Source organism: Erpetoichthys calabaricus, chromosome 1, assembly GCF_900747795.2.
Source record: "Erpetoichthys calabaricus chromosome 1, fErpCal1.3, whole genome shotgun sequence".
NCBI classification, from domain to species: domain Eukaryota; kingdom Metazoa; phylum Chordata; class Cladistia; order Polypteriformes; family Polypteridae; genus Erpetoichthys; species Erpetoichthys calabaricus.
The window spans coordinates 19,103,915-19,129,056 of NC_041394.2; the positions used below are offsets into that span (position 1 = coordinate 19,103,915).

A 25,142-nucleotide genomic window follows, 5' to 3' on the forward strand; every position below is an offset into this window, starting at 1 on the left:
ATGCAGGCCATTTTTGCCCAGTCTCTTTCTTATGGTGGAGTCGTGAACACTGACCTTAATTGAGGCAAGTGAGGCCTGCAGTTCTTTAGATGTTGTCCTGGGGTCTTTTGTGACCTCTCGGATGAGTCGTCTCTGCGCTCTTGGGGTAATTTTGGTCGGTCGGCCGGCAACTCCTGGTAAGGTTCACCACTGTTCCATGTTTTTGCCATTTGTGGATAATGGCTCTCACTGTGGTTCACTGGAGTCCCAAAGCTTTAGAAATGGCTTTATAACCTTTACCAGACTGATAGATCTCAATTACTTCTGTTCTCATTTGTTCCTGAATTTCTTTGGATCTTGGCATGATGTCTAGCTTTTGAGGTGCTTTTGGTCTACTTCTCTGTGTCAGGCAGCTCCTATTTAAGTGATTTCTTGATTGAAACAGGTGTGGCAGTAATCAGGCCTGGGGGTGGCTAGGGAAATTGAACTCAGGTGTGATACACCACAGTTAGGTTATTTTTTAACAAGGGGGCAATTACTTTTTCACACAGGGCCATGTAGGTTTGGATTTTTTTTCTCCCTAAATAATAAAAACCATCATTTAAAAACTGCATTTTGTGTTTACTTGTGTTATATTTGACTAATGGTTAAATGTGTTTGATGATCAGAAACATTTTGTGTGACAAACATGCAAAAGAATAAGAAATCAGGAAGGGGGCAAATAGTTTTTCACACCACTGTATACAACTGACATTATAAAATGCCAGAAACTATACTGTAAAAGCAAGTCCCGATTTATCCGCGAGCATATACGGTAATTCTTTTCATTGTCTTCTTTACGTCCTCCCTCCTTATTCTTGGTACTCGCCCTATATAATATTTGGGACTCCATCCCCATATGCCAGCCTGATTCTGGACCAGATTCAATGTGTCCCACTTAGGATTACACAATTCCTTCCTAGATTATCCTGCAATGAGCGGTATGTCAAGCCCAATCTTAACCTCCACAGTGCATCCGGAAAGTATTTACAGTGCATCACTTTTTCCACATTTTGTTATGTTACAGCCTTATTCCAAAATGGATTAAATTCATTTTTTTCCTCAGAATTCTACACACAACACCCCATAATGACAACGTGAAAAAAGTTTACTTGAGGTTTTTGCAAAAATATTAAATATTAAAAAACTGAGAAAGCACATGTACATAAGTATTCACAGCCTTTGCCATGAAGCTCAAAATTGAGCTCAGGTGCATCCTGTTTCCCCTGATCATCCTTGAGATGTTTCTGCAGCTTCATTGGAGTCCACCTGTGGTAAATTCAGTTGACTGGACAGGATTTGGAAAGGCGCACACCTGTCTACATAAGGTCCCACAGTTGACAGTTCATGTCAGAGCACAAACCAAGCATGAAGTCAAAGGAATTGTCTGTAGACCTTCGAGACAGGATTGTCTCGAGGCACAAATCTGGGGAAGGTTACAGAAAAATTTCTGCTGCTTTGAAGGTCCCAATGAGCACAGTGGCCTCCATCATTCGTAAGTGGAAGAAGTTCGACACCACCAGGACTCTTCCTAGAGCTGGCTGGCCATCTAAACTGAGCGATCGGGGGAGAAGGGCCTTAGTCAGGGAGGTGACCAAGAAACCGATGGTCACTGTGTCAGAGCTCCAAAGGTCCTCTGCGGAGAGAGGAGAACCTTCCAGAAGGACAACCATCTCTGCAGCAATCCACCAATCAGGCCTGTATGGTAAAGTGGCCAGACGGAAGCCACTCCTTAGTAAAAGGCACATGGCAGCCCACCTGGAGTTTGCCAAAAGGCACCTGAAGGACTCTCAGACCATGAGAAAGAAAATTCTCTGGTCTGATGAGACAAAGATTGAACTGTTTGGTGTGAATGCCAGGCGTCACGTTCGGAGGAAACCTGGCACCGCTCATCACCAGGCCAATACCATCCCTACAGTGAAGCATGGTGGTGGCAGCATCATGCTGTGGGGTTGTTTTTCAGTGGCAGGAACTGGGAGACTAGTCAGGATAAAGGGAAAGATGACTGCAGCAATGTACAGAGACATCCTGGATGAAAACCTGCTCCAGAGCACTCTTGACCTCAGACTGGGGCGACAGTTCATCTTTCAGCAGGACAACGACTCTAAGCACACAGCCAAGATATCAAAGGAGTGGCTTCAGGACAACTCTGTGAATGTCCTCGAGTGGCCCAGCCAGAGCCCAGACTTGAATCCGAATGAACATCTCTGGAGAGATCTTAAAATGGCTGTGCACCGACGCTTCCCATCCAACCTGATGGAGCTTGAGAGGTGCTGCAAAGAGGAATGGGCGAAACTGGCCAAGGATAGGTGTGCCAAGCTTGTGGCATCATATTCAACAAGACTTTAGGCTGAAATTGCTGCCAAAGGTGCATCGACAAAGTATTGAGCAAAGGCTGTGAATACTTATGTACATGGGATTTCTCAGTTTTTTTATTTTTAATAAATTTGCAAAAACCTCAAGTAAACTTTTTTTCACGTTGTCATTATGGGGTGTTGTGTGTAGAATTCTGAGGAAAAAAATTAATTTAATCCATTTTGGAATAAGGCTGTAACATAACAAAATGTGGAAAAAGTGATGCGCTGTGAATACTTTCCGGATGTGCTGTATTACTTTGCTTATTTGGTAGACGCCTTTATCCAAGGTGATTTCCAACATTTGAGATACAACTGCGGACATTTTGATTTTTTTTTTCAACTGGAACACAGGCTGGTGAAGTGACTTACTCAATGTCACACTTTGTGTCAGCAGTGGGATTTGGGCCCATAATCCGAAGTCCAAAGGCCCAGTGTGTGCCTAAAATATTATCAATGCTTGACAATTATGACTCCAAACCCTGTAGTATGAGGTGGCATTAAGTCTTTTAGTCTTTTGTTATATTCAATGCATCTTGATGTCACATGTGAAGGACTAACAGCCTATGAGGAACAAGCGGAAGAATTTGCACGAGAAGGGACACAAGTGATTTGGATCCCATCTTCACAGCATGGCTTCATCCACTGTTTTTTCTTTTTGACTTTTCACCAAAAACTAATGCACAAATTATCTTAATAAGTTAAACTTTTCTGCCCTCCTCCAATAGGTTTGTTTAGACGTGACATTTTTGTTTGTGAGAAATTATGCCGGATGCCATGTTTGGAGACTTGACAATCTGCAAATCGTTAATGTAAACGAACTGCTCTGCATGCTTCAATAACTGAAGACAGACTAGAGGACAAACATTTTCAGGGTGTAGGTGTGGAATTTCCCCACATTCTCAACATCAAGACTTGTACTCTGTGCCAAGCATTCATTTATTTTCCTACATTGTATAGTAAGTACACTGTCTTTGGAAAGTATTCAGGCCCCTTTCTGTGCACTTCATTGTGTTGTAGATTTCATTTTAAATGGACATATTTTCTCTTGTTGCCCATCAATCTACACTTGATAAATCATAATGACACAGTGACAACATGTTTTCAGAAAGATTTACATCTCTCTATTATAAAAGAAGAAAATCTTGAGACAAGACTATTGCCATTAGATTTTTTCACGTACCGCCCTCCTCTCAACTATTTCCGGTTAATGGCCCACACCGGCGGTCCTCTCACCTCTCATTCGTGTGAATGATTCTGTCAGACACAGTTCCTGCGCTCTCCACTCTTATAAAAGTTTTCCTCACTATAAGTTCCCAATTAAAGAAGACGTACTATGTCCAAATCTTATTGAAGAATTTCATCCTGAAGGGTTGTCAACAGAAGAAATGAGTCGACGGGCAATTCTAGCACAGAGAAACGATGAAGTTAAACGAATTACCACGAAAATTGTCAATTGGTTACACAGCAAATTGGCTAAATGCGTATTAATAGACTACGCTGAAGCAGTTGGTGGTGATGGTGCGGAAGATGAAAACATCAACTTACAATATCCCATTAGAATATCTACAACTGTTAACACTGTTCGGTCTTCCACCGCACTAATTACTGTAGAAAGAAGGATGTATCGTAATGTTATTGTGTAATTTACGTCTGAGTGACGGGCTATGCAATAATAGGACAAGATTAATCGTATTCAAAAATTGGTCGAACAATTCTGACATGTAAAATTTAAACAGGCGACAAGAAAGGTAATGTAGTACATCTTCTGTGGATAACACCAAAGGAGATCTTGATATGCCATTCATATTAAAATGTTTACAGTTTCCCGTTGCTATGACAATTAACAAATCACAGGGTCAAACATTCGAAAAAGTCGGTTTATTTATTAGAGAGAAAGAAACGATACTTACTCACGGGCAATTATACGTTGCGTTGTCACGATGTAACTCCAAACAGAATCAAAATTCAATGTGATATTGATGAAAAGTTAATTAAAAAATTGTTTTTACTGAATTTTACAGTAAAAGTGTAAGTTTAAAAAGTATTTCTGTGTTAATTTCAAAGCCAAACAGAACAAAAACGTATAATGAAACAAATATCTCTAACACAACATGAAACAATTTTCTTTCAATTTATTACGTTTTACTATTTTTTACTATGGTTAATTACTCGCTGTATAGTTCTATTATGCACATGTAACAATTCCCATGAAAATAACAATCTTCTTAAATTGTACATCCGCTTCCCCATACGCGAGTAGCAGATCCACGAATTGACTAGCACGTAGTGTCCACCCGTGGGTTGGCGAGCGAAGCAAGCAGAGCCCCCTAATCTCTCTATTAAAAAAAAAAATCTTGGGAGGGAAACGAGGTGTGATCTTCTAGGAAGACAATTTGACGTCCCGCGAGAGACACTTCAACGTCACACGAGACAAGGCAGTGAGACAACATTTAAAACAAGTTCACGGATATCTAACCTAGCAGTTGTTGGAAATGCTTTTGGCAGACAGGCATCATGTGCTTCCAGCTCTTAAAACAACGACAAGCAGAAGACGCAGCTCGCCAGCAGCAAGCCAGCAGATCATCCAGCACATCTCCTTAGCTTGCGTTAAGCCCTCCCCCTTCACAACGCGAGCAGTGTTATTAAGTCCGGCGAGAAAGAGATGTAACCACACCCGGGGCCGGAAATAAAGTATTGTTTTTACAAAAGTTTTAAAGTAAAAGTGAAAATAATGCATATGTAACAATTCCAATGAAAATAATCTTTTTAAATTGTATATCCGGTAAACGAAACCCAGGGGTGGGCGAGCGAAGTGAGCAGGGGGCAGAGGTCCCTTAGTATTGATTAAAATTCAAAAACTGAAATCTTTAATTCATGTAATTATTCAGAAACTTTGCTGTGGCACTCCAGATTGTGCTCCGGTGCCTTCTGTTTGCCTTAATTCTCCTTGAGATGTTTCTAGAACTTGATTTGAGTCCACCTGTGCCAAACCAAATCGATCAAACATCATTTAGACAGTCACTCGTGTGCTGGTGTATGGAACATCCCACAATTCACACTGCATGTCAGGACACAAACCAAGCTGTGAAGTCTCTACAGGCCTCCACAATCAAATTGTGCTGAGGCACAGATCAGGACAAGGGGGTAAAACCATTTCTAAAGCTACAAGTGTTCCCAGAAGCACAGCGGCCACAATAACTAAAATGGAAGAAGTTTGGAACCACAAGGACTCATCCTAGAATTGGCCGTCTGGCCAAACTGAGTAACTGGGGAAGAAGGGCCTCGGTCAGGGAGACAGCACAGAATCCAATGGTCACTCTGTCATCTGCTGAGATGGGAGAAACTGGAGAAAGTGCTTCAGAGGTGGTCGTCCTGTCTCATTCAGGAGTTTATGGTACGTTGGCTAGACGGAAGCCACTCTTGGGTAAAAGGCATATGACAGGATAAACAACTCTAAGAGCATGAAGAAAAGTCTCTGGTCTGATGATACAAAAATTGAAGTGTCTGGTGTAGATCATGCACTGCTCATCACCTGCGTAATAACAGCCCTATGATGAAGCAAGGTGGTGTCAGCATTATGTTATGGTGTTTATGGAGCTGGTAGTGGATTTTAGGAGACTCAGGGCCTTCATGGACCCCGTGATCATCAGAGGTGACTGTGTGCAGAGGGTGCAGACCTATAAATACTTGGGAGTGCAGCTGGATGATAAATTGGACTGGACTGCCAATACTGATGCTCTGTGCAAGAGAGGACAGAGCCGACTATACTTCCTTAGAAGGCTGGCGTCCTTCAACATCTGCAATAAGATGCTGCAGATGTTCTATCAGACGGTTGTGGCGAGCGCCCTCTTCTATGAGGTGGTGTGCTGGGGAGGCAGCATTAAGAAGAAGGACGCCTCACGCCTGGACAAACTGGTGAGGAAAGCAGGCTCTATTGTAGGCATGGAGCTGGACAGTTTGACATCTGTGGTAGAGCGACGGGCACTGAGCAGACTCCTGTCAATCATGGAGAATCCACTGAACAGGATCATCTCCAGACAGAGGAGCAGCTTCAGCGACAGACTGCTGTCACCGTCCTGCTCCACTGACAGACTGAGGAGATCGTTCCTCCCCAACACTATGTGACTCTTCAATTCCACCGGGGGGGTAAACGTTAACATTATACAAAGTTATTGTCTGTTTTACCTGCACTTTTATCACTCTTTAATTTAATATTTTTTAATCAGTGTGCTACTGCTGGAGTATGTGAATTTCCCCTTGGGATTAATAAAGTATCTGTCTATCTATCTTCTCAATCTGCTCCAGAGTGCACGTGACTTCATACTGGGGTGGTAGTTCACCTGTCAGCATGACAATGACCCAAAGCACAAAGTCAACACAATGCTGGAGTGGCGCCAGGACAAGTCTCTTGGCATCCTTGAGTGTCCCAGCCAAATCCCAGACTTAGACCCCATTGAACATGTGTGGAGATGCTTCTCATTTAATCTAAAGGAGCTTGAGAGGATCTGATAGGAAGAATGAGATATACTGCCCAAATTCTGGGGGTGTAAAGTTTGTAGACACTTCCCCCAAGGAGACTTGAATCTGTAATTGCTGCCAAAGAGGCTTCTACAAGGTGCTCAATACTTGTTTGAATATGAGATTTCAGTTTTTGACTTCTAATATAGTTACAAGCTGTTCTGAAATCATGTTTTCTCTTTGTTATTATGGGAGACAGAGTAGACTGATGGGCAAAAATGTCAAATTCATCTATTAAAAATCAATCAGCAACACAGTAAAGTGCACAGAAAGTAAAAAACTCAGAGCACTTCCTGAATTCACCATATATTCAAATAACAGCTCAGATGAGATCCCCTTTCCTTGCTAGTGCTGACAATAGCTTCATCACAATAAAGGGCAAACTGAAAAAATTGCATTTGTCCTCAATGGTACCCCAGCTGGCAAAGAGGGTGCAGCTAATGTTGGTTTCATCTGCATGGCTGTCACAATGCATTTTAAAGCCAAACCTCACATTCAAAACACCTTCTTGATCGTCTGCACCGACAATCCAGTGTCAAAGCGGACATTCAAAGGGGAAAGGTTTTTTCTTCCTCCAGAAGTTAGTAGAAAATACTGTAGGGAAATGAATACTGAGGGGCGCTGCAAGCACGATACTCACGCTAGTTAGCTACTCAATTCACAACATTAAGGCCTGCTGGAAATGGCTACTTGTTTGGAACTTTGCTGTATGGTAGCAAGACAAGGCTTACCTACCATTGTCATGCATCACTGGGAAACTCCAGTGGTCCCTCTGCACCACATAACTTAACAGCACCTTCATTTTTTTTACAGAAGTTGATGATTCTAAATTGGCCCTAGTGTGTGCTTGGTGTGTGGGTGTGTTTGTGTGTGTCCTGCGGTGGGTTGGCACCCTGCCCGGGATTGGTTCCCTGCCTTGTGCCCTGTGTTGGCTGGGATTGGCTCCAGCAGACCCCCGTGACCCTGTGTTCGGATCAGCGGGTTGGAAAATGGATGGATGGATGAAACTGATGTCACATTGTCAGAGTTCTAGTTGATGGGTATGTCAGACTTGCTGATTGCAGTCGCTGGACTCTGTCAACGTACACGAGTGAATAATCACTTAGCCTGTCAAATTTAGGGACCCCAACACACCCATTTTTCTGACAGCCAAAAGCATTCTGCCTGATGGAGCCACTTGCACATAATGCAAACATATAATACAAATGCCCACACTGCCAAAAGTACCAATACCTGGTTTAATGACCATGGTATTATTATTGCCTGACCTAAACCCCACAGAGAATCTATGGGGTATTGTCAAGAGGAAGATGAGAGACACCAGACCCAACAATGCAGATGAGCTGAAGGCCGCTATCAAAGCAACCTGGACTTCCATAACACCTCAGCAGTGCCTCCATGACGCCGCATTGATGCAGTAATTCATGCAGAAGGAGCCCCGATCGAGTATTGAGTGCATACTATTAAGTAGGCCAACATTTCTATATTAAAAGTAATTTTTCTTATTGGTCATATGTAATATTTTAATTTACTGAGATACTGAATTTTGAGTTTTCATTACCTGTAGGCCATAATCAGCAAAATGAAAAGAAATAAATGCTTGAAATATATCACTCTGTGTGTAATGAATCTATAGATCATCTTCTTCTTTCAGCTGCTCCTGTTAGGGGTTGCCACAGCGGATCATCTTCTTCCATATCTTCCTGTCCTCCCCATCTTGCTTTGTCACCCCCATCACCTGCATGTCCTCTCTCACCACATCCATAAACCTTCTCTTAGTCCTTCCTCTTTTCCTCTTCTCTGGCAGCTTTATCCTTAGCATCCTCCTCCCAATATACCCAGCATCTCTCCTTTGCACATGTCCAAACCAACGCAATCTCACCTCTCTGACTTTGTCTCCCAACCGTCCAACCAGAGCTGCCCCTCTAATGTCCTCATTTCTAATCCTGTCCATCCTCGTCACACCCAATGCCAATCCTAACATCTTTAACTCTGGTACCTCCAGCTCTGTCTCCTGCTTTCATGTCAGTGCCACCATCTCCAGCCCATACAACATAGCTGGTCTCACTACAGTCCTGTAGACCTTCCCTTTCACTCTTGCCGATACCCGTTTGTCACAAATCACTCCTGACACTCTTCTCCACCCTGCCTGCACGCTCTTCCTCACCTCTCTTCCACAATCCCCATTACTCTGTACTGTTGATCCCAAGTGTTTAAACTCATCCACCTTCACCAACTCTACTCCCTCATCCTCACCATTCCACTGACCTCCCTCTCATTCACACACACATGTATTCTGTTTTGTTCCTACTGACCTTCATTCCTCTCCTCTATAGAGCACATCTCCACCTCTCCAGGGTCTCCTCAACCTGCTCCCTACTCTCACTACAGATCACAATGTCATCAGCAAATATCATAGTCCACGGGGACTCCTGTCAAATCTTGTCTGTCAGCCTGTCCATCACCATTGCAAATTAGAAAGGGCTCAGAGCCGATCCCTGATGTAATCCCACCTCCGTCACTCCTACCGCAGACCGCACCACGGTCACACTTCCCTCGTACATATCCTGTACAACTCTTACGTACTTCTCTGCCACTCCCGACTTCCTCATACAATACCACAGCTCCTCTCGAGGCACCCTGTCATATTCTTTCTCCAGGTCCACAAAGACGCAATGCAACTCCTTCTGGCCTTCTCTAAACTTCTCCATCAACGTCCTCAGAGCAAACATTGCATCTGTGGTGCTCTTTCTTGACATGAAACCATACTGCTGCTCACTAATCATCACCTCACTTCTTAATCGAGCTTCCACAACTTTTTCCCATAACTTCATGCTGTGGCTCACCAGTTTTATCCCCCTAGTTACTGCAGAGTTTCACTTTTTGAATTGCATTACTGAAATAAATGAACTTTTCGATAATATTCTAATTTATTGAGATACCCTAAGAGTGACGAAAGAGGATTGGATGCAATAAACTGTACCTTCTTTAATTTTAACATCATGGTCTCTCTGAATTGTTTTTTTATTTTTTCCCAAACTATGGTCACAGTCGGTCCCGACTACAAGCAGCACGCCCGTAGTGGCAGGTGGGTTACAACACACATTATAATTATTTTACAAACACTCATTTGTGCTCCGCTTATAATTTGGCCATATTATCTCTAACACATAATTTAACATGTAACTTTTTCACCTGCATGTTCTGCTTTTGGATTACAGATGTGAAAGAAAGGGCAAAGTACTGAACTCCAGTACCTGACAGAGCGGCACGACAAGAAAGGGCAAAGTACTGAACTCCAGTACCTGACAGAGCGGCACGACAATGGGATTTCTCTCTCAAGGTCTACGTAATAAAGAGAATAAGGGTCAAAACCAACTTCAGGAAAAAAAATTTAAAAACTTTTATTAACTCGCCCTAACCCAGTACTGGAATGGGCAGCAAAGGTTTTGGAAGGAACCCCACCTGACATTTTTGTCTCTAACCCGAACCGTAAATAGTTCACGGCCATCCAAAATGGCTAAAGTTACTAAGTTATCATTTTCTTTGTAGATGTATGGACTATTGAAGGAGGCTGTAATTAATAGCAAAATTGAAGCTTTTAAAGAAAAACTAATGAGCTTCAGTTTCCACATACAGTGGAATGCAAAGGTTTGGGCCCCCATCCTTAAAATGTCCCTTTCTGTGAATAGTTAAGTGAGCAGAAGATGAGCTGATCACCACACATAAAGTTAGAGACGACACACTTCTTTAATATTTTAAACAAGATTACATTTTGATTTCCATCATTCCCAGGTATAAAATACCAAAACAATGACAAGGGCCTGCGGTGGGCTGGCGCCCTGCCCAGGGTTTGTTTCCTGCCTTGCGCCCTGTGTTGGCTGGGATTGGCTCCAGCAGACCCCCGTGACCCTGTAGTTAGGATATAGCAGGTTGGATAATGGATGGATGGATGACAAGGGCCTGAAGCAAAAGTTTGGCCCCCCAACATGGTTAGTACTTAGTAAGACCCCCTGTGGCGAGTATCACAGCTTGTAAACACTTTTGTTCGTTAACTAAGAGTCTTTCAGTTTTTACTTGGGGTATTTTCGTCCATTCGCCCTTACAAAAGGTTTCTAATTCTGCAACATTTACAAGGGGGCCCAAACTTTTGCATGTCACTGTAATTAACAATTTAAGTGCCAATTTGAAAACCACAGCTTTATAAAATACAGTATAACACCACTGTTAACGTTGCAGGATCTTGTGCGAAGATTCACACACCCGCTTCAGGAAGCTGTCTGAACCAAACCTCGGACCCCGCTGCATGCACAGGCTTTCGGCTTGCTTACCTGTTGGTCAGGTTGGATCTTGCGGCCCACCACTCTGAAGGTGTTGTTAGCTGTGTTGTGATAGACATGCACGCGGCTAAGAGCTTGGGCTCCGGTGCCTGCCGGAATCCACTTCTTGCCGGTGTCATCATAGATCATGACTGTGGCACGAGCCTGGCAGATGCTAATCTCACTAAAATAGAAACAGAAGAAACAGAGACACCTGTTAGAACTCAGTACAAGTGATACAAATGGTTAACAGAACAGGTTTTCTTTCTTGCATCACAAACACAAAATCGTACTCCTGGCGTAAGCTTCTGTAAACAACCCTCCATAATTTAGAATACTTTGTCACGCACGTGCGCATGGGAAGCAGTTAAAGGGCCTGGATGAGGGTAATTCCATGCCAGACCAGGGGGTGGCAGAGAGTACTAATCCTTTCTTTCTTTCAACTGCAGACAGATTATGGGAAATTCCGTCTGGTTCTGACGACATCACTTTCCAGGTCCGGCCCTAATGATGTCACTTCCTGTCCTCGCCTTTAAAACCGCCATCTTCGCCTCATCAAGACAGTTCTGTTCTGGACTCAAATCTGTACTCAGTTGTACACAACACTTAACTCTTTTGCAGACAGGAAAACAATACACGGGGTGGCTGCCCCAAACTCTTTTTGTGGCTCGCGTGTCTCTTCTTTGACAACTTAAAATGTCCAAATATGAGAAAGCAGGAAGGCAGATTATCTGGAATGTTTAGCAAGCAGGACTAGTCAATTTAGACTTAAATGTGTTATCATTAGTTGTGCATGGAAACAGAACAATGGAATATGAAGTATTATATTAATGTATAATTAATATACTTATATATAATTATATATAAATTATTAGACTTATATTTATATATTTACATACACATCTCTCTATTATAAAAGAAAATCTTGAGACGAGACTTTTTCCCCCCCAAGAGATTTTTTCAAGTTCCGCCCACCTCTTAACCATTTACAATCACGCCCATGGCCCACTCACCTCTCATTCGTGAAAATACTTTTGTCAGAAAAAGTTCCTGCGCTCTTAGCTCTTATAAAATTTTTATGTTTTCCTCACTTTAAAAAAAAAAACTTATTAAGTCCAAATCTTATTGATGAATTTCATCACGAAGGGTCATCAACAGAACAAACGAGTACACAGGCAATCCTAGCATCGAGAAATGATGAGGTCAAATGAATTAACGCGAAAATTGTCAATCGGTTACACAGCATTGAAATGTAAAATTTTAACAGGTGACAAGAAAGGTAACGTAGTACATCTTCCGCGGATAATATTAGACACCAAAGGAGATCTTGATATGCCATTCGTATTAAAACGTTTACAGTTTCCCATTAAAACATCTTTTGCTATGACAATTAACAAATCTCAGGGACAAACATTCGATAAAGTCGGATTATTTATTAGAGAGAAAGAAACAATATTCAGTCACGGGCAGTTATACATTGCGTTGTCACGATGCAAGTTCAAACACGGAATCAAAATTCAATGCGATATTGATGAAAAGTTAATTAAAAAAATTGGTTTTACTTAAGTTTTACAGTAAAAGTGTAAGTTTAAAAAGTATTTGCATGTTAATTTCAAAGCCAAACAGAACAAAAACATATAACACAACGAATACCTCTAACACAACATGAAACATAATTTTCTTTCAATTTACTACGTTTTACTATGGTTAATCGCTTGCTGTAATGTAAAATAGTTGTATTATGCTTATGTAATAATTTGCATGAAAATAATTATGCTTATGTAATAATTCGCATGAAAATAATCTGTTTAAATTGTACATCCGCATCTCCATACGCGTGTGGCAGATCCGCGAGGTGGCCAGCGAGTATCGCTCTCTACTGTGCATATGTGAACAGAAGACGCATATATATTTATGAATTCATTTTTTTAATATATATGAGTGTGTGTGTATGTGTGTATATATATATATATATATATATATATATATATATATACACACACACACACATACACACACTCATATATATTAAAAAAATGAAGAATTTATAAATTATTTATTAGTGATATGATCACAGGGGAAAACCCCCGGACTCCTGGACTTCCCATAAATGCCAGACTCTAAACGAGTCAAACTATCAATTCATTTAAAAGGATAGTTTGAAAGAATTTAATCAGTAAACTGAATCAACATGCCTATCACTAATGGCTCCTGACTTAAGGCACGTGTTTCAATGCAGTCTACTAGAACTCCTGGCACATTTCAATTCTATAATGAGTGGTGTCTTCTGTTCAAAAATGTTTGCACACTCACGCAATCTCTATCCATCACGACTGGATGGCAGGTTTTTTTTTTTTTTTTTAATTTTGGAGTACCTCCTTTACACAGCAGAGCCCCTCCGTTAAGGCATGTTTGCTTTCAATCCTATTCTCCCAACAACTTGACAGTATTCACAAACATTACGTGACTTTTGTAGCGATTTCCAGTCATCTTAGCGAGTCGGTGGCAGTTAGCAGTGCAGTTCTGTGAGTTCTTGTCATGTAATCTGATATACCCAAGGTTTCTTCATCATGTTTATACAAGAACACATGAAATTTGGTGTTTCAGGTGCATGTAATGATAAAACACAAAGAAATAAAACAGAGAGTCAAGACAGGTTAAGATACGGGAATGACTGTACCATGAACTCGCTCCAATAAATCCAGTCAATTTTTTCGTTAGTCTTAGTGATGAGCTTCTGTGTGCATGAGAGCGGACAACCAATGAATGCTCATTTGAAAGTACAGGGCATATTATGCAGTGACGAGGAATAAGGGACATGGGTGTTTGAGAGGCTCGTCTGTCTGATGTGTGCATTTTATGCACTGATGTAGCTATTAACCCTTTGTAAGTCACCGGCTCCTTCAGGCAGTATGCTATTGGCTGTCACAAAAAGGGGCGGACATGAGTGTACTGGAAAATCAGCACGTGATTTGTAAATGAGACATGCCCAATAATTTTCAATCATTCAAACTGGCACAGTCCAGCAGCGAGATTAGCAAATGGAGTCAGAAAGTCGTGTAATGTGATATCAGCTTAAGGCCATGACAACTCTAGTCTTTTGGTTTTTCAAATGCAGGAGCCAAATCTTGCAACATTGCTCACAAAAGAGAAATCAGCCTGAGGCACAGGAAGTTAATGCCGATCTTATCTACTCAGGGGGGTAAATGTTAACATTATAAGTTATTGTCTGTTATACCTGCATTGTTATCACACTTTAATTTAATATCGTTTTTTTATCAATATGCTGCTGCTGCTGGAGTATATGAATTTCCCCTTGGGATTAATACAGTATCTACCTACCTATCTATCTATCTTAGCTGCACTGGGAGCAAAGCAGGAGCCAATCCTGGGTGGGATGCGTTCCTTCACAAGACCCAATTACTTTACTGAACACAATGCATATCCGAATTATAATCTTCTATCCAAAAAACAGAAAACACTTTAGCAATAAAGACACTTCTCTTCAAAAGCCCAGCAAGATGAGGAAGCAGACAAAGCCTATCTCACTGCAGCTTGCTGTCGTGTCTCTGGGGAGGGAAGTTAAGAACCTTATCAAATAAAAAAAAAAAGGAATCAGGAAGCGGAGGCATGTCAAACTACAGCAGCCTTTGTACATTGTTGACAGAGGCCATGGAGGACAGGATGACAGGGTCAAAGTCCGTGACCGGGAAACAATGAACACCCACACAAAAATAAAAGAATACAAAATACAGGAGCCGCAGGTGCTGCAGAGCCTGGAGGGTCTGAGGTCTTAAATAACCCAGGAGTACTCAAACTTTTAAGCCAAAGCCCACCATAAATGTTTTACCATCTGGTCAGGGCCTCCCACTAACACAAAGCTAATTTGGAGATTTCCAGACCTGCGCATTAAAGCAAATACTTAAGCATAGCAGAGCCCTGACACAGGCGATCAGATGGCCAGGGCTTCACAACCCCGTATTTGTTGAACTGAACGTTCTGTAGAGCCACCATTTGTTTGGTCCTAATTTATTACATACTGAACTCTGAGCTGAGCCTAACACACTCACTCTGTTTTGTATCCACAAAATATAAAAAAAATGTGCAAAGGCAGAGATGTGAAAGGAGAGATACAGGTAACAGCTGTGTGAAAGGCACTATATGAGCATGACAAAGGAGGAATTATGAAAGGCACTATACATATATGTGTGTGTGTGTGTGACAGAGAGAGAAAGTGAGAGCGTGCAAAAGGCACCATATAAGGAGAGACAGAAATGAAAGGAGCAACAGAGGGAAAAGATGTCTGAAAGGCACTATATGAGCAACACAAAGGAGGAAATATGAAAGGCACTATATGTGTGTGTGTGTGTGTGTGTGTGTGTGTGAGAGAGAGGCACGTAGGAAAAGAAAGTGAGAGAGAGAGAAAGTGTGCAAAAGACACCATTTAAGGACAGACAAAGAAATGAAAGGAGCAACAGAGGGAAAAGATGTCTGAAAGGCACTATATGAGCAACACAAAGGAGGAAATATTAAAGGCACTATACATGTATGTGTGTGTGTGTGTGTGTGTGAGTGAGAGAGAGAGAGAGGGAAAGAGAAAAAAGCGTGCAAAAGGCACCATATAAGTAGAGACAAATGAACGAAATGAGCGAAAGAGGTGAGAACTGTGTGAAAGGCATTATATGAGCAAGACAAACAAAAAAATATGAAAGGCACTATACATGAGAGTGTGTGTGTGTGAGAGAGAAAAAGAGGAAAAGGGACCATGTAAGCAAAGATAGAGAAATGAAAAGAGCAATAAAGGGAAAAGATGTCTGAAAGGCACTATATGATCAACACAAAGGAGGAAATATGAAAGGCACTATACGTGTACGTGTGTGTGTGTGTGTGTGTGTGTGTGTGTGTGTGACATTGAGAGAGAGAGAGGCACGTAGGAAAATAGAGAGAGAGAGAGAGAAATTGTGCAAAAGACACCATTTAAGGAGAGACAGAGAAATGAAAGGAGCAACAGAGGGAAAATATGTCTGAAAGGCACTATATGAGCAACACAAAGGAGGAAAGAGAAAAAAAGCATGCAAAAGGCACCCTATAAGTAGAGACAAATGTACAAAATGAGCGAAAGAGGTGAGAACTGTGTGAAAGGCATTATATGAGCAAGACAAACAAAAAATATGAAAGGCACTATACATGAGAGTGTGTGTGTGTGAGAGAGAGAAAAAAAGAGGAAAAGGCACCATGTAAGCAGAGACAGAGAAATGAAAGGAGCAACAGAGGGGAAAGATGTCTGAAAGGCACTATATGAGCAACACAAAGGAGGAAATATTAAAGGCACTATACATATGTGTGTGCGTGTGTGAGAGAGAGAGAGAGAGAGAGAGAGAGAGGCATGTAGGAAAAGAGAGAGAGAGAGAGAAAGTGTGCAAAAGACACCATATAAGGAGAGACAGAGAAATGAAAGGAGCAATAGAGGAGAAAGATGTCTGAAAGGCACTATATGAGCAACACAAAGGAGGAAATATGAAAGGCACTGTGTGTGCGAGTGTGAGAGAGAAAGAGAAAAAGCATGCAAAAGGCACCATATAAGTAGAGCTAAATATATGATATGAGCAAAAGTTGTGAGAACTGTGTGAAAGGCACTATATGAGCAAGACAAACAAAAAAATATGAAAGGTTCTATACGTGAGTATGTGTGGGTGTGCGACAGAAAGCATGGAAAAGGCACCATATAAGCAGAGACTAATGTATGAAAGGACCAATAAGGTGAAAGATGTCTTCAAGGAAGAAATACAGTATTGAAAGGACCAATACTATACTATATGAGCAAGACAAAGGAAGAAATATGAAAGGCACTATACATGTGTGTGTCTGTGCGTGCATGAGAGAGAGACAGAGAGAGAGTGTGTATGCAAAAGGCACCGTATGAACAGGAACAGAGATATGAAAGAAGCCAGACTGATGAAAGGCACTATATGAGCAAAATAAAGAAATATGAAAGGTGCTATATATGAGAGAGAGAAAGAGAGGGTGAAAAAGGCACAATACAAGCAGAGACAGAGATATGAAAGGAGCCATACAGGTGAGAGCTGTGGGAAAGGCACTAGAGTATAAGAACATGACAAAATATGAAAGGAACTATACGTGTGTGCGTGAGACACACACAGAGTATTCAAAAGGCACCGTATGAGCAGAGACAGAAAAAGGAAAGGAGTTAAACAAGTGAGAGTTGTGTGAAAGGCAATGTATGAGCAAGACAAAGGTGGAAACATGTAAGGCACTGTAAATAGAGAGAGAGTGAAAAAAGCACAATACAAGAGGGGACCGAGATATGAAAGGAGCCATATAGGTAAGAGCTGTGTAAAAGGCATTATATGACGAAGAAAAATTAAGAAATACAGTATGAAAGGACCTATGCATTACTATTTGTGAATTTCCCATTGGGATTAATAAAGTATCTATCTATCTATCTATCTATCTATGTTTATAACAAAGAGTGCAAAAGGCATTATTTGAGCCGGGACCGAGAGGTAAATGTAAGTTACCACACGTACATAAGTGGTGTGAAAGGTACGACACGAGTAAGACAGCGATATGTGTAAAGAGAGCAGTCCGTAAGGCACCATATGAAAATGACGAAGAGTGACAGTGGCTACATATTTGAGCAGGCGTAGTTTGAAAGCTACCATATGAATGAGACAAAGAAAAATTTGACAGGCACCATACATGAGTGTCAGGTATGTGAAAAACACCAAATGAGTGAGATGAACAGATATGGAAGACACTAAAAATTTGAGCGTGAAAGGCACCACATATGGAGAACAACGAAAGGCGCTATACACATGACAGAAAAACAGACACTACATGAGCAAGCCAAAGAAAAGATCTGACGCTCACTAAACGAGTGCGTGAAAGGAGCCCTATGAGCAAGAGGGAGATCCAACAGGCCAGACAGAGGCAGGTGTAACAGAGCGCTGACACACTTAGTTAGCTCCAGCTTTACAAGCCACCATTTACTCAAACAAACCCAACATTTCTTGTTTCCAGTCTAACAGCGGTGAGAAGCACGTGGTTCAGAAGTGGTTGGGCCAGATGAAAAACGGCAGAGCACAGGAAGCCTCGGCACCACAAGCATGTAACCAAAGGTGGAGGTGGTCTAAAGGGGGCAAATGGTGAGGGAAACCAAAGCCCCAATGTGACAGGTTCAATGGCTTTCAGTGAGTCCTCCTCGAATGCGTCCCTTTTTTAAAATAAATGTGATAATCCGGTACAAATTAACCAAAGATAAACTGCAAACCATTAACACACTTGCTCCACATTCCAGGGTCTGAATACTGGAAGCTGTTGCTGTGGATTCTGCATGTTCTCCTCACGCCTGCTCTTCTGCCACATCCCAAAGAAATCTGTGCGAGGTTAAGACGCGATTCTACTGTGACCTAGTGTGTGTGTGTGACATTTTTGGGACCCCTACCAGGGACGGCTCCTGCTTTGTGCCCAGTGCTATAAAAGGATCCTCACCAGCTCCCTGAAATGAATGTGGTGAAGATGTCAAGTAGTTCGACTCATTGATCACGGAGCTGGAGCATGACAACATGCATGTAAAAATTCACTGTACCCCACATGTGAGACAATGATCCATCCATCTTCCAAACCCACTTATCCAGACCTGGTTCATGGTCGGGAAGCGGCAACAATGACCCTACAAATGTATAATGAAGTAGACAGAAAAAAAAAAATGGACAGATAAATATTGTGACCCCCTAGTCGCAAGGCCGGAGGAGCCTAATTCATAAGGTTGTAAGTTCAACCTGAATAATGTTAAAAGGTTCTGGTTCTAAAATCTTTTTGTTTGTGGTGCATTATAAAACATATGAAAATTTTCATGGGGAAAAGGGGGTGGGTGTCCCCCTTGGAGCTTCTCTCTGTGTAAGAATGGGGTGTTTTTGACCCCCCCCCCCCCCCCGAGCTGTGAGATGGAAAGCATAAGGTGGAAAGTTGTGTGTCCCCTTGAAATGTGTATCCATTTAACAGAGGGGAATTGGGGTAGGGGTTTCTCCATAATGATCACACACCACAATAGCCTGGAGAAGCACAATCATCAGGAATCCAATGAAAATCTAACCTGCCTGTGCTAACCAACATGCAACACTTTGCAACTCACTGGCACCGTGATGAGAGAGCACAGCAACCTCACATCAGAACTTCTGCCTTCATTAATTAATGGGATGTGCCTTGGACCTAATTGACGTCTACCTGAATCAGCTTCCCTATTGCCATTGTCAGCTCGCTCTATGCCCACGGTAGTGCTGATGTACTAAATCTTGAAATCTCAGCCAGCTCAGTCACTTCCATTGTCTGTAATGCAGGTTTGATTTGTGTTTAGTAGTGAGAATGTCAGAGAAAAAGAAGTTTCAGCGGACAGGGAACTCTACAGCTGAATATCGTCGAGTACCTTTATGTCGAGCTTCCAGTGAGTACAACAAGGTACTTGATGTTCATACATTTCCCTCCGATGTGGAGAGAGATGGAGCTTTACGGTTGGTGCCCATACTAGAAATTGTAGCCGGCATTTTAAAAAAACGGGATTTCCACAAGCCAGGGAGGTGACTGTTGAAGAAGGGAGCGGTTTCTGCATTGTTTGAGTGGAACAATTCCTCTGTTCCACTTTTAAGACCAGGGTGTTTGGAAGATGAGAAAACAACCAATGGAGGATGACACACCGGGCGAAGAGAAGGAGGAGGACGACGATAAAATCCTTGAGGACCATGACTACGCTTTGACTCCAAATCCAGCAGTTATTGACTTAGTGCTTGATGAAAACATACAGTATTTCTCAGAGAGGAGATCCTCCAGATGAGGAAACAAATTGAGAGCCATACAGTGAAGCAGCGGTTTAGCATCCACCGTTTTGCTGGCTCAGATAGAAAATAAGTTGTAAAGCAGACACGTTATTATGTATTAAGCTCACAAACATATTCACCTGTCCCTGAATAAAGTTTAATGATAGTCATTGTTGAAATTCCATTTGACGAAAAGGAACCCGTCTCATGAACGTGCCTGCACTGAGTGTGCAGGATAACTTCTGCCTTACGCTCAAACTGTGAGGCTATTGGCTTTTCCTCATTGATCTGCACTGATCTGAGCCCTAACCTCTCCTTTTTCTGAATCCTTACTTGAAACGGAGATTTACCAAGATGTTAGGAAAATTGTAACCATGACTGACACAGACGCATAACGTTAGCGATGTCACTACATTCGCCACGGCTGGTACGCAAACATGTGAACACGTCCGGATCTTACCTTCGTAATTGTGAATGTAGCTTGAAACAAAGTTCGAAGCCCTTCTCCTTTTTAGCTCCTGACATTTGGTACAACATTTGAATAATGCGACTTGTGTCGTTCACCGTAATCATGGAAACATCTTGACTGCTGTCATTCCATACAGAACTCCAGACATTCACAGGACAAAATTATGGGCGCCTTTTCAAAACTGAAAGAAGTAATTGGATTTCAATCACATCTTTTTCTTTCGGCTGCTCCAGTTGGGAGTGGCCGCAGTACAGTAATCCCTCGCTATATCGCGCTTCGCCTTTCGCGGCTTCACTCCATCGCAGATTTTATATGTAAGCATATTTAAATATATATCGCGCATTTTTTGCTGGCTCGCGGATTTCTGCGGACAATGGGTCTTTTAATTTCTGGTACATGCTTCCTCAGTTGGTTTGCCCAGTTGATTTCATACAAGGGACGCTATTGGCAGATGGCTGAGAAGCTACCCAACTTACTTTTCTCTCACTCTTGCGCTGACTTTCTCTGATCCTGACGTAGGGGGATTGAGCAGGGGGGCTGTTGGCACACCTAGACGATACGGACGCTCGTCTAAAAATGCTGAAAGATTATCTTCACGTTGCTACCTTCTGTGCAGCTGCTTCCTGAAGCGACATGCTGCACGGTGCTTCGCATACTTAAAAGCTCAAAGGGCACGTATTGATTTTTCCTTGCTTGTTTTTCTCTGTCTCTCTCTCTCTTTGTCTGCTCCTGACGCAGGGGGTGTGAGCTGCCGCCTTCAACAGCTTTGTGCCGCGGTGCTTCGCATACTTAAAAGCCAAACAGCCCCATTGATTTTTGACTGTTTGCTTTTTTCTCTCTCTGATGCGCACTCCTTTGAAGAGGAAGATATGTTTGCATTCTTTTAATTGTGAGACGGAACTGTCATCTCTGTCTTGTCATGGAGCACAGTTTAAACTTTTGAAAAAGAGACAAATGTTTGTTTGCAGTGTTTGAATAACGTTCCTGTCTCTCTACAACCTCCTGTGTTTCTGCGCAAATCTGTGACCCAAGCATGACAATATTAAAATAACCATATAAACATATGGTTTCTACTTCGCGGATTTTCTTATTTCGCGGGTGGCTCTGGAACGCAACCCCCGCGATGGAGGAGGGATTACTGTACACCATTTCTTTTCATATCTTCCTATCCTCAACACCTTGCTCTGTTACCCCCATCACCTGCCATGTCTTCTCTCACCATATCCATAAACCTTCTCTTAGACCTTCCTCTTTTTCTCTTGCCTGGCAGCTCTATCTTTAGCATTCTTCTCCCAATATACCCAGCATCTTTCCTCTGCTCATGTCCAAACCTACACAATCTCACCTCTCTGACTTTGTCTCCCAACCGTCAAACTTGAGCTGACCCTCTAATGTCCTCATTTCTCATCCTGTCCATCCTCGTCACACCCAATGCAAATCATAGCATCTTTAACTCTGCTACTTCCAGCTCCGTCTCCTGATTTCTGGTCAGTCCATACAACATAGCTGGTCTCACTACCGTCCTGTAGACCTTCCCTTTAATTCTTGCTGATATCCGTCTGTCACAAATTACTTCTGACACTCTTCTCCACCCATTCCACCCTGCCTGCACTCTCTTCTTCACCTCTCTTCCACAAACCCTGTTACTCTGTACGGTTGATCCCAAGTATTTAAACTCCTCCACCTTTGTCAACTCTACTATCTTCACCCTCCCTCTCATTTACACACATGTATTCGGTCTTGTTCCTGCTGACCTTCATTCCTCTCCTCTCTAGAGCATATCTCCACCTCTCCAGGGTCTCCTCGACCCGCTCCCTATTCTCGCTACAGATCACAATGTCATTAACAAACATCACAGTCCACGGGGACTCATGTCTACGCTTCTGTAATTTGTATATCAACTGACCTGTGGGAAGTAAGTGGTGCTGTCCAAATAGAAATCCTACTTGCAACCTGATGAAATGGAGAACAGTTGAAAAATTCCAGTAGACAGAAGTAAGAAACTCACTCATGGTTACCAGAAGTGATCGATTTCCGTTGTTCTTTCCAAAGGGTGTGCTGTCAAATATTAAATTGAGGGAGCCAATTGTGCCCAGACCCTTTCTGGAGTTCTGTGTGGAATGATATCAGATGTAACTTTTCTTCTTTTGTGTTCTTCCAATGCAAAAAAAAAAAGACGTAAAGATGTGAGGACCAAAGCAGACGTGGTGTATTGTGTGAAAGTTGCTCAGGGGGCCAGTATTTTTGGGCAGATATCTTTGGATTAAATGCCAGCTAAAGACACCTATAATCACGTACAGTAGATTATCTACTGTAATTTGAACAGAATTAACATCTTTCATCATTCCCACTATTACAGTTGCATAAAAAGTAAGTGAACGCTTTGGAATTACCAGGATTTCTGCACTGATTCCTAACAGATTAGGATCAGACCACAAACACAATCCGAACTAATAACACCCTAACAGTTCACGTCTTTACTAGACCACACGCGGACCTCCCAAGATGGAAGTTCCTGCTCCAGTAGTGCGCAAATACCAGCAGGATGCCACACTCCCATGTCGTTGATGAGCAACAGATGCCGGAGCAATCGTTCATGTTCTTCCAACCACGTAATCGGATTCTGCAATTTACTTCACACTCAGCAGGAATCTCACCTTCTCAATTATTCTGCTTATGCAGTTTGCCTTAAGACAGACCAAAAACTCCATAAACTTGGCGGAGGCCGGAGCTGTCATTCTTATTCTCCCCATCACATAATAAGTTTCTGAAATTTGCCTCCTGCTCAGCAGATCCCAACCCAGTAGTTCACGAGGACAATCAGGTTTTGTTAAGCAGAAAGCAAGGCTGTCGTTAATCTGCCTGTCACGTAATCAGCTTCTGCAATTTGCCTTACGCTCAGCAGATCCAGCCCCACTAGTTTGTGCGGCTGTGGTGCTGCCATTCTTCTTCTCCCTGTCACGTAATTTGGCTTCTGCAGTTTGCTTCCCTGTCAGCAGATGCCACTTTGGCTCCTTTCTTGTGCGGTTGCACAGCATCATGACCTTTGCTCCTTCCCTGGTAGTCACAGCACATGGCTGTGTTACCACTTGTCACGAGAAGGACACTAAACCCAATTTCGTGGTCCAGAGATCCAATTCATGGGTCGTGTTGTGTATCACAACATAAGCTCTCCATTAACAGCACGATCAAGACACAGTGTTTCACAAATTTTTTGACACAGAGCACTCCAAGTAATCACTCACAGAATTAGCCTCTGGGTGAATGACTTCTCCAAAAGATAATTGGAGAAAGAAGTTTCAGTTAAGAAAATTGGATTGGAAGGTTCGTCTTCGTCTAATTAAAGGCACACAAGGCCTAGTTACTGACAAGTCTGTTGTCCTCAAGAAAGATTAGATGGAAGCATGGCTCACACTAATGAAACAGCTGTCACAGGATCTTTGAAGACCCCTTACAGACTGGCATGAAGCTGGAAAAGGCAACCAAAGCATTGCTAAAGACCTGGGTGTTCGTCAATCCACGATAAGATAAATGGTCTGCAAATGGAGAGAATTCAGGACTGTAGCTGCTCTCCCTAAGAGTGCACATCCTGTAGGGATCCAAGAGCACAAAGGGCAATCCTGAAAGAGGTCCAAGAGAACCCAAGGGTAACAGGAATAGACCTCCAAAAAAAGACTACAAATTATGAAAGGGTTTACGTGTCAGGAAAAAATGTGGAAGAATGACGTTTATGGAAGGACACCACCAGTGAAATCACTGATGTCCAAAAACAGAGCACGTTTCGAGTTTGCCCATGACCACCTCCAAAAAGCTTCTAGGACAGATGAGACAAAAGTTGAACTTTCTGGCACAAAAGCACAATGCTAGGTTTGGAGAACAAAGGGCACTGATGACCAACGCCATCCCAGCTGTGAAGCATGGTGGAGGGAGCATCAAGGTTTGGGCCTGCTTTGCTGCTTCAGGGCTTGGACACTTTGTAATCATTGAAGGGAACAACAAATTGAACGGTCCATCAAGACCGTTTACTAGTGAATGAAAGGGAAAATGTCCATGAACTCAACCTTACGAGAGGTTGGCTGATGCAACAAGAACGAAGCACATAATAGCATACACAGTCAACTAAAGAATGGTAGAAAAAGAAGAAGATTTGTTTTAGAATGGACATAAACCAGTTGTGATGCTGTGGTGTGACCCGAAGGGGGCACTGCAATGAAGATAACCCAGAACTGAAACAGTGACCAAATTTATCAAGCGCCTCACAGTAGGAAACCAGTCCTAACTGGCTGACAAATCTCAGAGTGACCCAAAGGTGGTCCTATTCTTAGAAGAGTATTTATCAATTTTCCTAATTAACAAAACTAGTCTTGTAGTTTGCTGTCCTAAGTTGCTAGGAGCTGCCGGAAGATGGCGTTCAGGCAGAGATCGACACACACATCCCAGGAAAGGTGGAATGTTTTGGAAATACTGGACCACATTGGACCCGGGTTCACTTCCTGGATCCTCCCTGCGCGGAGTTTGCATGTTCTCCCCGTGTCTGCGTGGGTTTTCTCTCACAGTCCAAAGACATGCAGGTTAGGTGCATTGGCGATTCTAAATTGTCCCTAGTGTGCTTGGGGTGTGTGTGTGT

General features: G+C 42.4%; 1 protein-coding gene across 4 annotated transcripts in view; it reads right to left on the bottom strand.

Moving 5' to 3' along the window:
- The window catches only part of vaspb (vasodilator stimulated phosphoprotein b), a 212,524-nt gene that overhangs the window by 80,440 nt on the left and 106,942 nt on the right, over positions 1-25,142 (bottom strand). For all 4 annotated transcript variants that reach the window (XR_007936309.1, XR_007936307.1, XR_007936308.1 and 1 more), the window contains exon 2: positions 11,225-11,396. Coding sequence is in view for 1 of the 4 variants with exons in the window: in XM_028796005.2 (XP_028651838.1) it covers positions 11,225-11,396 (172 nt within the window). In the remaining 3 variants the exon portion in view is untranslated. The remainder of the gene's footprint in view (positions 1-11,224; positions 11,397-25,142) is intronic.